Source organism: Semicossyphus pulcher, unplaced genomic scaffold, assembly GCF_022749685.1.
Source record: "Semicossyphus pulcher isolate SPU_LCO1_2020_fin unplaced genomic scaffold, fSemPul1.0.p SCAF_12, whole genome shotgun sequence".
NCBI classification, from domain to species: Eukaryota; Metazoa; Chordata; class Actinopteri; order Labriformes; family Labridae; genus Semicossyphus; species Semicossyphus pulcher.
In genome coordinates, this window is record NW_027211626.1 from 131,654 (window position 1) to 148,688 (window position 17,035).

The 17,035-nt window shown below is 46.0% G+C and overlaps 1 protein-coding gene across 4 annotated transcripts in view; it reads right to left on the reverse strand.

Annotated features, from left to right (window-relative positions):
* ablim1a (actin binding LIM protein 1a) overlaps positions 1-16,560 on the reverse strand; it is a 42,457-nt gene extending 25,897 nt beyond the window's left edge. For all 4 annotated transcript variants that reach the window (XR_011307817.1, XR_011307816.1, XM_069658169.1 and 1 more), the window contains exon 1: positions 16,470-16,560. Coding sequence is in view for 2 of the 4 variants with exons in the window: in XM_069658169.1 (XP_069514270.1) it covers positions 16,470-16,560 (91 nt within the window). In the remaining 2 variants the exon portion in view is untranslated. The remainder of the gene's footprint in view (positions 1-16,469) is intronic.
* Positions 16,561-17,035: the final 475 nt, after the last annotated feature.

Genomic DNA, 17,035 nt, shown 5'->3' on the forward strand with positions numbered 1-17,035 from the left:
GTTTTAGGCGGACACAGGGTCGGTTCCCTCCTGTGGATGTTTTAGGTGGACACAGGGTCCGTTCCCTCCTGTGGATGTGGGCGGACACAGAGTCCGTTCCCTCCTGTGGATGTTTTAGGTGGACACAGAGTCCGTTCCCTCCTGTGGATGTTTTAGGCGGACACAGAGTCCGTTCCCTCCTGTGGATGTTTGGGGCTGACACAGAGTCCGTTCCCTCCTGTGGATGTTTGGGGCTGACACAGAGTCCGTTCCCTCCTGTGGATGTCGAGTGTTTGACAGTAAGCAGAACAGACACGCAGCACAGGCAACAATAAAACAGAGCAGGCTTAATGCTGCTGTGATTGGATTTCTCTCTGCTGAAGCTGCAAGTGACTGAATGAAAAACTTGTAGTTGTCAAATATCTTCCTGTAAAGAAAAATGTTTCCAACAACCTGCCAGTGAGCAGATTTAAGGAAGAAAGAACAAGGTAAGAGTCCGTAGTCACAGTCTCTCTCTGTGCTGAGGCACAGCTGTGCTTTGAGCTAACGTCAGCATGCTAATATGCTCACAAACACAGTGTAACATGCTGATACTTAGCAGGTGTTATGTTAGCTAAGTTAGCAATCTGAGGTTAGTGTGATACCAGGCTAATGCCATCTCCTCCACGCATCAGAGCCTAATCTTGAGATGCTCACTGAATGCGTTGAAAGGGTGCTGTCAGTGTGAACGAGTCATAGAGACAATTCAAGCTCAGAAAATATACGTACATTTTATCTTCAGCTGCCTTCCGTCACAAAAAAGACATTAACATTTGGACCTGATGATCACACTGCATGAAAAGTTAAATGTTTAATGAATCACTTAAGCCCTCCGATTATTGTCAAGAAAAATGAGACAAAAACTAAAAATCAGATTCAAGATGGAGCGGGAGAAAAAGTCAAAGGTCCTTTGGATCCATCATGTAGGCGCCGTGAATGTCTGAACCATGTTGGCATCAATCCAACAGGTAGATGTTGAGATATTTCACTCATAACCTCTGACCTGCTGGTGGTGCTTAAAGAGAACTAAGTCTCTAGAGATCATCAAACACAATGTGATTATGATTCATCAAATAATTCATTTCAAATGTTCGACTTTTAACTCTGACAGAGCAAAACGCTGACCCTGAATCAGCTGCTGCTGCATGACCACAAACAGTGCTACAATGACTGTGGTTTCTACAGTGGCCCTGAAGGTCAAAATGCAATGACATTTCACGAAAACGTTTAAAAAAACACAACGTTTAAAAAAAGAGATTATGTTTTGTAAAATGGGTTAGGGCTAGTTAGTTTGTCCTTCAGGGCCTCCATAGTTGCACTTACATGCACAGTTCTCAAAGTAAAGACTTCTCAATCCCTTTGTTAACGTGATGAATTGTAACAACCATTATAATGATCGAGGAAAGAGAAGCTACTATTACTTTATCATCTTCAGACGCCTGACAAGCCAGTCGGTGGTTCTAGTTCAAGTTTTCTGTTCCTCACACACACACACACACACACACACACACATAAACACACACACACACACACACACACACACACACACACACACACACACACACACACACACATAAACACACACACACACATAAACACACACAAACACACACAGATAATCCTCTCACTTTACTGTACGGGACGTAAATATTGCTGCAGTGCCGCACTGCACACAGCTCATCAGCTATTCTGAAACCAGCAGATTATTTCACATTCAGGAGCTTTAACAAGCAGGACAGCCTCTTTCTTTCATCCTCTCAGCTCTGTCTCTTTTTCAAACAAAGATACACACACACACACACACACACACACACACACACACACACAGTGAGAAAACACATGAAAGGATCTTTGCTCTTTCTGCTCTGCACTGAATCATTAGTCTGCAGGGCTAAAATAAGACTCCACCAAAGACACAGAAATAGCATCAAGACCAATCGATGGTCTACCAAAGAGACATGACTCTGGATTATTGATGACTCGGTCTACCTAACGTCCTCCTGCAGCTGCAGAAACTTTCTGATACTGAGACGGTTCGACTGCAGCAAAATCAAATCAGCGAGAGTCCAGACTTCAGAACTTTATTTTCTTAATGAGTCACTTCGACAGACTCTGATGGAGCCTTCAGGGGCGGTCTGAAATCCCCTGTGCAAGTTCATAATGATACATCATCAGTCGGTTCATTATGTGGATCAAAAAAGGAGCTGAGAGAGATTTTAAAACCAGAGGAAGAAGAAGAAGAAGAAGAAGGGATGTAAATAATGTGAATAAGAGGGGTCGATTATCCGTCTCCTCTCTGATGTGACAGCGAGCAGGACAATGAGTCATCTCTGAACTCCTCTCAGCAGCTCGGTGTGTGACATCACACCTCCACAGAGAAACACAGGCTGTCTGGGTAACTGCACTCTGCAAACACAGACAAACTAAGTGCTCATTTAAAGACAGACGTCGAAGCGTTTTTCTAACATGTTTAAACTTCTCAGTTTCCAGGTCACCTGCAGACGTTTGTAACTCACCTGAAACCTTTGATTCATGCATCAGATGAAGTTTCTGTGTCAGTGAGTAAGTCATGCGGTGGTACTCTACAGTAACAGAAATAAAGTTACAGCTGATGAATCACTGGACATCCTGTTGCTCCTGAATAATGTGCAACACCTGATGATGAGTTCATGCATTAGCAGGATTAAATGATCATTTCGACTATTGATGACTTCTACAACGATTGACCCGGGAAGACACATCTCTGCTAACATAGAGATGCAACATATAAATGCTCTCTCTGAATCTGAGTGTTAGGAACGTTGTTTCACATTGTTTTAACAACAAAGAAAAACTGTACACACCTTTTTGCACAACAAGCTGCAAACAAAACTTTGACTTTCATCTTGTGTTGAATATAACGAGCATGTCGTAAACAGTTGTGTGTGAGATATTAATAAAGAGCAACAATCAGCTGTTAGCTCTGGTTTCCAACAACAAATCCTGAGCTAAAAATCTGCTTTGATGCTAAATGCTCCACCGTGTTAGCCCGCTACTTCCTAACTAGCTACAGATGTAAATTAGCATCCTTGCTAATGTGGGCATGTTTTTATGCAGAGCCATTCATGTGCTTCGTCCCTATAAAAAAACGAAACAAATGAAAGGATTAAATGAGAATAACTGTCTGCCTCCTGTTTGGAGCTGCTGGAAGCATCAAGAGGGTTTTAACACGTGGACGTCATTAAAGCAGAACAGTGTGTGAAGAGGTTCCCTTTAGAGGGACTGCAACTCTAAACCTTTCATTACATGTAATCATTATTTAAAATAGAGATTAAAGCAACTGTTAAATATTTGTGCAGAAGTTTTGATGCAGAAAATCCTGTTTTTAATGCCAACGTACTATTTCTAACATTTCATAGAGTGTGAGGGGACGCCATCATGGAAAAGTGACCGCTGCTAACGTCATCACAGGTTGACAAAAATCCAAGACAGATGTTGGGACCCCATACACACACACACACACACACACACACACACACACACACACACACACACAGGAGCTAAAATAGTGAGGTTTGGATGGAGTCTCTGAGCGCTGTGTGTTTTTCCAGCCTCCTTTACTAAAGTGCTGTTTTCCTGCAGAGAGAGAAACTGTGCCACAATCAGGCTGAGACGAGTCCTCGACATGATGTTTCATAAAAATTAAAGAAGCCAACATAAAACGGGATGTTTAATTAGCTGTGAGGATTCAGACTGATTCATTTACAGGGTTTGTTTGGACATAAATCCGTGACTGAGATCTCTTAATGCTTTCAGGCCTCCTCACGTCTACAAAAGCACGACTTAAAGCAATTTTAAATTCAATGTCATGGATCTGAAATAAATCCATTAGTGAGTGTGTAGAGGTTGGTGTGTTAGCAGTAAACTGGGGCTTGATTTGCTGGAATGTATATTATATAAAGCTATAAATAAGTGAGCACGGTGCACACGGAGCAGCCTCGGCGCTCAGCTCTGTGAAATGTACAGTAGGAGAATTTTTCCGAGTGCGGCTCACATTCCTCATTGTGAGCGGGATGTGTCGGCTGTGCTGACAGAGTGATCTGTCCTGCCTCATCACCGGGGGATAAAGTGACTGATATGAGCCCAAACACACAATGACTCACACACGCACACACAAACACACACAGCGCTGAGGGAACAATAACCAGCAGAGCATCCCAAAGCCAGGCACACAGGAAAGGGGGCTGCTCTCTCCACCCCGACATCAAACCCACCCCCACCCGGTTAAGCAGCGCAGAGCTGCGTTGGCAATAATAAAGGCTGCAGATGAGACTCTGGAGGGAAGTGCAGAGGGACATCTTGGATCCCCTGAGGAGAGATTTCCCTGTAACACGTGCACCAGCCTCGCTGGTAAATAACAATAGAGCGGGCTTATTGACAGAGGGCGAGCCGATCTGCTGAGGACGCTTCAGACTTTTTTTGCTTCATTTCCGACCACGAACCCCGAGGAACGCAAACATACTACAGGAGAGGTGTGGAGACACACACGGGGAAAAAGGGAATCATTAAAGAAACGATAAGAGATGAAAAGATGGAATAAATATTCAGTTGCGCAAGCCTTTGTTACTGCGAGAGGCACAGACACAAGAGTTTCAAGTACAGACGGATAGAAGCCCCAAAGGAGTGTGTGTGTGCGTGTTTGTCTGTGTGTGTGTGTGTGTGTGTGTGTGTGTGTGTGTGTGTGTGTGTGTGTGTGTGTGTGTGTGTGTGTGTGTGTGCGTGTGTGTGTGTGTGTACAATTTGTGTGTATGAGTGTGTGAGACAAAGAGAGAGGGATAAAAACAGAGGCTAAAGCAGTCATCCCCACTCCTGCATCCATGCCAATACTTTTGGCCGTAGATACAGAATGTGTCCTTCAAAGCCAACAATACACACACACACACACACACACACACACCAATACACACACACACACACACACACACCAATACACACACACACACACACACACACACAAATACTTTTTACTCCAATATCCATCCAGTCCTGCCAGTTTGGATGGAATATTCCGACGGGGTCTGACCCATAATGAATATCAAAAGGAAGTGAAATATGCCCTCCATGAAATCCCAAAGCGTGATGGGATAAGTGTGTGTGTGTGTGTGTGTGTGTGTGTGTGTGTGTGTGTGTGTGTGTGTGTGTGTGTGTGTGTGCGTGTGTGTGTGTGGGTGTGTGTGTGTGTGTGTGTGTATGTGTGTGTGTGTGTGTGTTTGGGGGAGGGTGTGCAGAGCTCTTCATCACCCAGACATAACAAGGAGCTGTTAACCCTCCCCTCCATGAATATGTATGCAGTATTCACCGCCTCCCGCCCCTCTGCCCTGCCACCAGCGTCCCAGACAAAGCACTTCAAACACGGGCACAAATTGTGTGGGGGGGCCCTATCAGCCTCCTTCAGGCCCCCCAGCCATGAAAGACTAATCCTCAGGGACCTGGGTGAGGAATAATGATCCGGTCTGAATGGCTGAACGGCACGCTGCGGAGCGTTGTTGTTGGGTCGGGACGTAAAATAAGAGGACGCTGATAAACACACTTATCTAACAGGAGACAATGGTGCGTTCATGGAGCGCGGGAGCTTTGTGTTTGAAGTGGAGACGATGAAGTCTTTGGCTTTTTGCCTCTAAATAATGGCCCATTATAAGCGCCACAGTCCTGCCTCGTGTTTCCTGTGATTATCAAACCGATTGATGGTTAACACAGAGACAATCAGCTGTGACTTGTTCCAGTGACATGTTCCAGTTTTATTTAAACTCATAGAAACCACAATCTTTTCCTAACCTTAACTAAAGCGGATATATTGTATAAACGTGATCTCTTTAACAGAATCTGAAGGAGAGTTTTTGTTTTACGTTTATAGTCCGACGAGCATCATCAGGGGTTCTGGTCCGCGAGCGTTTCTGCATCTTTAGTGAGATGCAGGGAAAAAATCCATGTGATGAGCAAAAGAGGCGAAACGAATCCCATCGGCTGATAACAATCAGCTTTTTATTCATGTCTTTAAACAGACATCTGCATATAAGTACAGCAGAGATGTCTTGTCTCAACTCCAACTGCCATCTTGCTTCTGAGCTTGTTATTCGGACTGCAGACAAAGACCTGCGCATGGAAGAGGAAGTCTGGGCCAGAGAACATACAGAAGTCCAGAGAAATGTCAGTCGCTCTGACAGGTTATATCGACGTCAGGTGATCGCTGGTAGGTTCCGAGATTGGCATAAAAGTAATCGTAGTCGTAGAAAAAGTGTTTTGATTTCCTAATTGGTTCCTAATCCAGTGAACCACTAAACAAAGCATGGACACAAACTCCCGACACTTGTTTAGCAGTCAGGTGTTTTGTACGCCCGTCATCCACCCCATCCTGCCTCCTGTTGGCTCCAGCACTGTGCACGGATCTGTGAACAGAATGCAGGCAGCGTTTACGTTGTCACTTGAATGTATTTAGGAAAGCAGTTTACTTTTATTCAAACAGGGAGGAGGTTTGTTCAGCAGTCTGAGCCTGTTTCATGTGATTCTCCTCCTGTTGTTTTAGTCTGCAGATATCAGGTCAGTGTCTCTCTCTCTCTCTCTCTCTCTCTCTCTCTCTCTCTCTCTCTCTCAGGCTGACCACTTATCTCATCTGTATATTCTGGTCCTGTGTGCCAGCTATACAAACACTGTGTGTCTATGAGAGGCCGTGTGATGCATTCATGTCTGTGAAAGGCTTTAGCTCCTCGTTCGGGGGGGGAGACACTGGCAGGCTTCAGAGATGAGGTTCCACTGCAGACGACTGCAGCACTCTGCAGAATCACAGCGGGCAGAGGAAGAGGATGATAACATTAGACTCTCGTCTCAGACGGAAATGTTCACATCAGGAATGCAGAAAGTTCTGCACACGTGAATGTGACGACGATTCTCTGATCTCACAGCACGGCTCTTACGCAATGAAATGCAGAGAATGCAAGAAAGAGGAGAGCACAAATAAATCACCTGCAAGCACGTGCAGATAAACTGCCTGCCACTGCCTGGGTACACACGGTCCAAATAGATTACAAACTATTTCACAGTATTCTTGGCTTTGAAAGTAGGACAACCGCCTGCACGCAGACAAACGCTTACACTGCATTCTCTGTAATATGATTCATCATTGTGAGTGTACAGTATGCTTCAGTGTTTGGTCAGCTGTGATGGTACAGAGCCCACCTGGCCTCTGACAGGCTGCACGATGAGCTCGCCGGAGGATACACGAAGAAATCGGAGGTCTGAAAGCCTCCTCGGCTTCCGGTTTAAAGACTCCAAAACCCTCCTGTAGAAACAGATCCCTGAGTGGGCAGGCGAGAGAGCGGGTTAGGTCCATGGAAACTTTCAGAGGGATTGTGGGAGTTGAACATGTGGCAGCCAGAGGTTAGGGGTGTTCCTGCCAGCGCGGGGACTCAATGGCAGGTCGCCCGTTTCTTTGTGGCTGTTTGAGTCCACATGAAGAGAGCAGCTCAGAGCCGGACGCCGCCTCCAGAGAGCTGTCAGATACACAAACAAACCTACACACTCGGATCTGTCCAAAAAACTATCGGTACACATGTTTTTTTTTATGGTAGAAATATTTTCAGACTGAACATAAAAATATCACATGCCCACACACGGACTCAAACTCTACAGGAGCTGGAAGCTGAAGCACAGAGTTATAAATCAATCTGGTTAACTTAAGACTCCACAAAGGGATCAATTATTGACTTATTACTCTGATTAATCTCTTTAAATCAGCCCTGTTCATGTGCAAAGCAGTGATGTAATAGTTAGTTTTAGTCATACTTACAGATTCAGTTCAAGCCAATGACACACCTATTGATTTAAAATGTGTCCTTTATGTTTCTCAGAGGTTTAAATGCAGAGAATTGTTTGCATAACTTGAATTTCAAGAGGATATTTTATTATAGAAAATGGTGCTTATGTGGCTGCTGGCTGTGAGTCATACTGACAAACAATAGTCCACCACATACATGCCTCTGTAAACCGCAGAGAACGTTAAAATCTCTTGAACGTAACCTCCTCTGACTTCACCTGAGTCCTCCCACACAGCCGGGCGACCCCTCTTACAGGCGGGAAACAATCATCCTTCTTCCTATTTTAACAGGACACTATGAATGAGGCCACAGCTGACAACAATGGAGGGTACCTTTTAGGTGGTCACCATGGCAACGGCTGCAGACACAGCGAGCGAGCGAGAGAGCGAGAGCAAGAGAGAGGGAGAGTGCAGCTCCATCGCTCTGCGCAGTGTGGATCCTTACACTACAGCGCTGCACTTTGTCCCTACATGTTAGCTTCACATTCAGCATTAAACCTGTTTCTAGTATAATCTGCACATCATCACCCCGAGCAACACACAGATGCTTTCCTCCCACACACATTCACGTAAAGACCGAGGCTGCCGAATGAAGCAGGATCCAACCCGAGCATCAGCTGCTGGAGAAGAAGGGCGTCGCACCTCTAAGTCTTTAAACGAAGGGAATCTGTTGAAGATGCACATTCACACTGTGGCATTAGTCATGCTTCTTGCAGCAAACACACACCCACATGAAGAAAACCACGTTAGCCTGACTCCTTCAGCATCTGCACACCTAAAAATAATCAGCTCACTAAAATCAGTCAAACTAAATCGAATTCAAACAACTGGACAAGCTGCACATCAGACACACACACACACACACACACACACACACACACACACACTGAAGCCACGACCGCTGGAATACCTTTTTCTTTGACCATGACCATTGGACTCCAGCTAAATCTGCACCAGAAAAGGCTCCGGGTGTCGGACAGCAGTCACACAGCAGCTGCTAGTTCCTCTTTATATCCAAGACTGAAGAGCTGAAGAGAGAGAGCCGATACACCACCGAGCGAGCGAGAGAGAGAGGGAGAGAGAGAGAGCCGAGACACCACCGAGCGAGCGAGAGAGAGAGGGAGAGAGAGAGAGCCGAGACACCACCGAGCGAGCAAGAGAGAGATGGAGAGAGAGACACACCACCAAGAGAGAGAGGGAGAGAGAGAGACACACACACCACGGAGCGAGCGAGAGAGAGAGAGAGAGAGAGAGAGAGAGACACACCACCGAGCGAGCGAGAGAGAGAGGGAGAGAGAGAGAGCCGAGACACCACCGAGCGAGCAAGAGAGAGATGGAGAGAGAGACACACCACCAAGAGAGAGAGGGAGAGAGAGAGACACACACACCACGGAGCGAGCGAGAGAGAGAGAGAGAGAGAGAGAGAGAGACACACCACCGAGAGAGAGAGAGAGAGAGAGAGAGAGAGAGACACACCACCGAGAGAGAGAGAGAGAGAGAGAGAGAGAGGTGTGGGTGCTTCTTTAAGCTCTCCTCCCCAAAAACGCGGCTACAGCGTGGGGTTTGCCTCCCGACTGTCTGTTTTCCTCCCATCCCTCTCCTCCTCCTCCTCCTCCTCCCTCTGCCCCTCCTGCTCCCTCTCTCCTCCCCTCTGTTGTGTCAGCCGCCTCCTCATTGCAGCAACCAGGTGGCTGCCGCTGCTGCCTCTGTGCGACTAAACCCCACATCCCTGAAACAGACCCTCACATGTACAGTTATAATGCAGGAACACACACATCACATGCGTGTGGGGACAGGCAGGCAGACCTGACTTTCTCCTTCTCTTATTCAGCCTCCTCCTCCTTTTTAAAGTCTCCTCCTTAAAGCCCATCAGTGTGTCCTCAGATCATCTGTGTGTGATCTGAATGTATGAAGATAAAGTCTCTTTCATGAATTAAAAGTTCAGATTTTTCTGTGAATGATCCTTTAAACATCCCTGCAGCTCAACAGAGAGCAGAACAGGGCAGCAGGCGGGGATCAACCACGGCTTTCTGTGCAGTAATGAACCTGCTGTGCAGAAATATTTCAACACAAATGACCGTTTGACAAATATGAACAAAAACACACAAACTCAAAAGCCTTACATTTATCAGACGCAAAGGCAACTCAGGAAAAGACAGACTTCTTTTGGAAATGTTGACAGTAACTGGAGGTGATTAAAGCACCGCGCACCAAAATGAATAATTAACATCAAATTAAAAATGTATTAAAGTCATTATACACAATTAAAAAAATGTCTCTAAATGATGAAAAAAGTATTCTTTACATTCTAATCAGATCCAATCAACACAACCTGATCGATCAGGCGCACCGATTCACCTCCCTTGAGATTTTCCACGTTGTCGTGTTACGACTGCAAATTGAATGTAATTAATTGGAGTTAGTATGTTTGTTTAATATGTTGAACCTTGAATTTTAAAGTGAGGAAGGAAAATCACCTGATATTCAGAATGATTAAAATCTTAGATATTTTTGGCGACACCCCCTGACTGTGATCAGGTGCATGAATCACCTTCAGGTACCACCTGTGCGTCAGATAGATGTGTGCTTTGTGGTCTGCCTTTGTTAATTTAAATTTCAGGTTAAACTCTGTTAAAGGTGAAAAGGTCAGAGGGGGCGGAGCTCTAATGCAAGGCTCTGTATACAGTGAAACCAGGCTTGATTGACAGCCGTGCACCATCACACGCTCCCTGCAGGTCGTGTCCTGTATGAGGACTTCATGCGTGGGCCAGGGGGCCATTTAAGGTCCAAGGTCCGACTTAGGGTTATCTCTAGCATGAGCTCTGTATTATTATCTTTAGTGGATCCCCTGTAATCCAATTACAGAGAGCACAGGTGAGCACGTTCCTGACTGAGCCGTGAGACCGCCGCGACTCTTACATCATACACTGCTGTATGACCAGATGAAACACTTGCAGCGCGTCTGCTTTAAAATCTAACTCTTATAGATGCAGTCTTTACTCTTATTGTTTCTTATGTTGCAGAATGGGCACGATTCACATCTGCAAGGGGAGATTAAAAAAACATTTGCATCATGAAATATTTATGCAAATTTCTAACAAAAGAGAGAGAACTCTGTTTTTGTGTCATTTGTTCAGAAAAGCTCTGCATTGTTTTAACCAGGCTGCTAACATGCTAACATGCTAACACTTCTCCAGGAAGAAATCCGATCCGGTTTTAAATCTCTCCATCCTTTTTCATACTACATGTGTTTTATTACTCTTATCTGTTTTTATTCTGCTGTTGTAAAGCACGTTTTAAAAGGTGCTATACAAATGAAGCTTCTTCTTCTTGTCTAATAACACATCCTGATGAGCAGATTAAACCCACTGAGATCTAGCAGGAGACCTGTCAAATGTTTGCAGACTCTTTTATGTGCAGAAAAGACAGAATGATTTCAGAAGTCATCCACACCTCACCAGCAGCCATCGGGGACCACACGGTCACGGACATGCTGCAGCCTCTCTGAACCTCCTCATGTCTGAGGGGGAGGAAGAGTTTCACATCTCTATAATTGCTGATGCAGCTCATTATGCATTCAGGATGTATTCATCCTCTGCAGCTTCAACTGTGCCACCTGCTGGATCCCCGACACCCTGCATGTGTTTGCACCGGGGCGTTTTCTCCTCATCGGGCAGTGAAGACGTGCCAGAGAGGAAAAGAGTAAATATAGTCAGCCGACATTTCTCCAGCCTGAACTCCACCCTGTTTTATGATGAAGGCTGGGAAACGTGTAATGGGGTTATGATGACCTCAGATTAGAGTTTTAAAGAAGAGCTGCATGAATGATCAGAAAACATCTCCTTAGAGCCTCTGGAGAACTATTAGAAAACCGAGCTCAAAAACAGCTCATTTTTAAAACTGTGTGGGTGTGGCTGATCACATTTTGATTGACATCTGCCTGGCTCCGCCCACAACAACAGCACAGTTTTATATATTTGAGTCCTGTGAGTCAGAGGAAGCAGAAGCATCAGAAATGATCCATGTCATCTGCTCATTGATGCTGAGTTACTAAATGCTTTGTATCCATATCGTAGTTAGCAGTTAGCATACACATGCTGCGTTAGCTAAGATGCTCCTGTTTGTTCTCAAAGCTATGGTGCTCTGTAAAGCTAGCTAGTGCTGTCTTATTATAGAGCTAAACTCCCTCCATCAACGGTCAACATCTGCTGCCAAAAATAGATCATCAACGGGCTGAACTCCTGGAGCCGAAAATACACAACCATGGCCGTCAAAATATTCAGCCTGGGATGTTAAATCACTCACGCACGAGGCTAACGCTGGGTGCTAACAGCTAAACAGCTGCCATGTCACTTTTCTTAAGAATGGTTGGATGGAAGCCAAACAACATAAACCTACATTACATTGGAAACATACATTATTATTATTTTTTAAAGATTATTTTTTGTCTTTATTTTGGAGAGGACAGCGGATAGTGGTGGAAATGGAAGAAGAGAGAGATGGGATGATACGCGGCAAAGGCCCGTGGACGGGAGTTGATCCCGGGCCGCCGCATCGAGGACTACAGCCTCTGTATACGGTCCAAACCGGCGCCCACAAACAACATTACATTGAATTAAAATTAAAACTTATTTTTCATTTTAGATGCTATTATGTTTACAGGACCCTAAATGACATAGTAAGAATGCTATTGAGGTTTGTGTTTCCAGTGTACAGTGTGCCTACTAGCCTCTAAAAGCAGCACAAAGATGTCCTGTTATTGTGCCTTCTAATGATTCTGTAATGGACCTTTAATCATCTGGTCATAATCTCTGGGGGCTGCTGGACCTTCATGCTACAGGCTCGCCCAGAAAAGGAAAGCCTATTATCCATGGATGAGAGGTTTGGACTGCGTTTGGCTCACCTGTGGATGATCCATGTCTGACTGTCCATTAATAACCTAGACACCACTCAGTGCACAGCCCTAATCAGTGCAGGTTTAGCACTGTTAGCATGTAGCACTGATAAATGACTGATTTACAGTTACAGACTGATGCAATGAGAAGTGAAGCAGTCTGACATTTTAATGCAAGAGGTCACATTTACCGTAAACAAGCGTGTGTGTGGACATACTCCAGAGTTATCCCGGGATTAAAATTAGGATTGCAGGAGGCCAGACAGCTACACACACGCACACACTCACGCACGCATGTACGCACACACACACTCACACACACACACACACACACACACGCACACACTCTCTCTGAGCTCCACACCCCATGCACGGGATGACGCTCTGCAGCTCTGTTGACACACAGTGTGACAGAAAGAAGCTAACGGATGAAGCGTCCGTCTCTCCTGCAGCAGACAGACCTGCCTCTCTGCGTCTGGATAATAGCAGCACTTCACTGTTTCTATTTCAGAAACTGTCAGAAGCTTTTGAACTGCAATCGATGCAACCAGGTTCACTTCTTCAAAGTCTATTTCACACATCCCACAGTAACATCTCTGCGTTGTGGCTACAAAACCTGCAAAAGAACGTTTAACTTTCTTTCTTTTTGTGAGAATCGAACAAAACAAAACATGAAAAACACATTTTTTAATCCACAGGAATCTGGGCCTGCTGCCGTTTTCATGTTTCTTTGAGGTACCATCAATCACTTGCTGACCTCTGGATAACATCACTCTCGGAGCAGAATAAGTGCCACTCGTATTCAAAACACTGAACTTGTGAAATAATGCCGTTTTGGCACAGCTCTGACTGTCTCTGTGGGTTTGTTTCAGCTGTCACTGAAGAAAGGAAACGTCTAAAATAAGCCTTGACCTCTGTGATCTTTGATCTGCGGTCAGCCTGCAGAGACAAACTTTCCATGAGCATGAACCATCCGTCAAGTCTGACTGTAACTCAGAACAGCAGCAGTATCTGCAGCTGTATTTGCAAACAATTAAGAGGCAGCAGTGATGCCTTCACTTCTGTGTCTGGCACGCAGTCAGTGAATACATAAGGTCTGGAAATCTCGATTTGTGCTCCTGCCCATGTAGTAATCCTGATGTAAGCCATCATGTCGCTTCATGTACCGCCGCCTGGCTAAATGCAGCAGGTCTGTCCTTGCATACCGGTTTGCATTATATAACTGTGATGAGGACGCTGATTAATTTCCTGAGTTTTCAACATTTACAGAAACACTTTTTGGCGCGTAACTTTTGGTTGCGTAACTCCCGTGCACAGGAGCTCTCTCACATCCGCACAGGTCAGATGGAAAGGCTGCGGTGTAATCACACACCAACATCCAATTACATTTAAGTAATCTGTTAGTAGCAACTAATCAATTCACTTTCAGACACCTAATCACAGGGCAGAGCAGCCACACGGAGAAACAGGACTACGACAACCTCGTGGTTTGAACAAATAAAAGTTAAAGTGGGAGAAGAAGAGGAGTGGGAGTTTAGACGGCAACTCAGAGGGTCTAAAAGTAGAACAATGTTGTTGCAGTGAATCCCTGAGATGGTGAATCGTTCCTCCTGTCCTACCTGTAGCGACATCATTCAGCCTCTCACTCAGATAGTAGTCGTTGGGGTTGAGGTAGGGCATCTGCTCCATGTACTGTTTAGGAATGAGGTAAAGGACCTCGGCCACGTGCCCGTCCTCAATGATGGACATCCGCTTCACTGAGCTCTTTCGCTTCACGCGGACGCGGTCGACGCTGTGGCTGCGACTGGAGCTGCACAGCTTCCCCAGGCTGTTGAGGTTGGGTAGGGTGGGCATGGTGCTCTGCTCCCCTTCTCCTGTCCCACAGAAGAGGGTGGTGTACTGCAGGTAGATGTTAGCCAGGGCCCGGCTCAGACACGCTCTAAGATCCAGCCACCTCTGGACATCGAGAACATCATAGAGGCACAAAACAGAATCAAAGGAACACGAGCTTGGAGGGAAACTTCACTGCAGCTCATCATAAAATCATGGAGATATCCAGCGAGGCCTCGGGTAGAAACTCCTCCTGTTTGGATCCCTCGTACTGTCACTTCAGACCTGCAGTGGAGGCAGGAAGTGGACAATGATATCCACCTTCAGGTGGCAGTGCCAAACAGCAGGCAGCAGGTATGATGAAGCACTCTGCTGCAGGTGGAGCTGAGCGAGAAGCAGGGAAAGAAGCTTACTCTACGAGTGTCTTCAGCCCAACCAGCCTGGTGCCTTAAGCAGCTTAGGGCTGACGTCGAGCCTAAGATTATCTGCTGGGTGGGGTTAGGTGGCTCCACATAAGGGTCCGAGGGAGACTCCATACCTGATCAGGAGCATCCCAGTCTAAACTCTGATGCTGATTCTCACCTGCAAAGAGGAGCTGAGTCTGTTGTACCTTGCAGTGCACTTTGCATTAAAACGTCTTCATGTACAGTGAGAAATAGATGCATAGCAGCATGCAGCATCGCAGCCATCCAAGCAACACTTTCAGAGTAGATTGCTTTGGGCGTCTGCCAGTCCTTCACAAGGTCAACCACCAGCAAGGTCATCCCTGCAGCCAACAATGCACAAACACACATTACTCATCAGCAGGGTTCTTCACAACAAAAGATGCTGCATCTCCATCAGCGCTGGAGTGGAAACGCCAGCCGTGACTCCGCTGATCCTCTGAAATCATCCGCTTTAGGATTTTAGAAGATGTAACTTAGTAAGAAGGCATGTTCTGAGGTTTTAATCTTTGAATCAGCTAATGGGACGAAGATTTCTGGGCAAAGACTTCATGAATGTTTTCTCTGAAAAACCAAATTCATAATCCAGCTATTCAGTTTTTACAAACACGTTTCCCGGGGTCAAGGACGCGTTCGTCCTTCTTACAGATGAGCATGATTAAAAACACAACCTAACAACCCCACAGAGCTCTGACATGTTTTACACCAACTGAAAACACGATGGTTGTGAAACCATCAAAACAACGCTGCGAAGTCTGTGCTCAGATTAATAACCAAAGACATTCCCTGACATGTAACATCCATCAAACCCATCAGCACATCACAGCTTTCTACTTCCTCTCCACATGAAATAGGTCACTAAGGTACGCGTGATGAAAGGCACAGCAGACAATGACAAAGCACAAAATCTCCTGAGTGTGGAGATGTCGTCCTCGGCCTGCACTTCAAATGTAATGATTTTCCTTTTTGTCTGCGCGGTGCAGGGACAGGATTGGCTGGAGCTGCTGGCTGTGATCTACTGTTTACTTCCATACACAACTCATCAGACTTCATTTATCACACTTTCACTCTTCGTTCAGAAGCCGGAGTTTCCTTCCAGAGGACAGGTAAAGTGAAACAGGAAGGTTTGAGCCTGAAAACGAACACCCACAACATGCACACATGGACCTGAGAGGAACTGAGGACATGCTATTCTGCTGCAGTGAGGCGCTGCCCTCCACTTGTCATCCTCTCTGTGGTCGCTGTGACACAATTACCCACACACTGACAAACCAACACGTTCATGCTCATAAAACAAGAGAGATGTCTCTGCGCACACAAGAATCAGCATCGAAACACAGCCCAACATTTCCACAGCCTCAGCCGTCTCTGCATCCTGCTGCACGGCACAGAAACACACCCCCTCCTCCTCTCCATCTCTTCTCCTCTCTCTTACCATCCAGTCCGAAGCAGGAGGTGATTTTTTGGGCGTAGTTGCACAGCCCTTCGTAGCCGGGCTCCTGCCACGCTGTATTCCTCTCCCCCATCTCTACACACTCCCACACACACCGTCGCGTCCGGCAGAGCTTTTACTCCTTCCCCTGCTCATCTATTATTCAGGCTTTGGCCAGGACACATGCATGCGCGCGCACACCAGCCCTCATATTCACACTTACAGTACACACACACACACACACACACACACACACAGTGGCAGGGGAAAAGTGCTGATGCAGAGGGTCGTGCTGTTGGAGCGTGAGCAGCCCTCTCCAGTGGTCGGATAGGGAGGAGGAACTACACTGCAGAATGGAGCCTCCCTTTCCATCCACACTGATCATCAGGATTACTGCAGAGTAACAGGTACGCTGTGCAGGAGGCGCTAACAGACAGGGGCGGGGTGGAGGAGGAGCTCAGAGCAGGGCACACTGGAGATGGACTGGTGATGGCTTCAGGTGGAGGACTTTTAGGACTGCTCCTAAAGCAGATCATCAGACATCCAACGATTTCTTTCACACATCATTC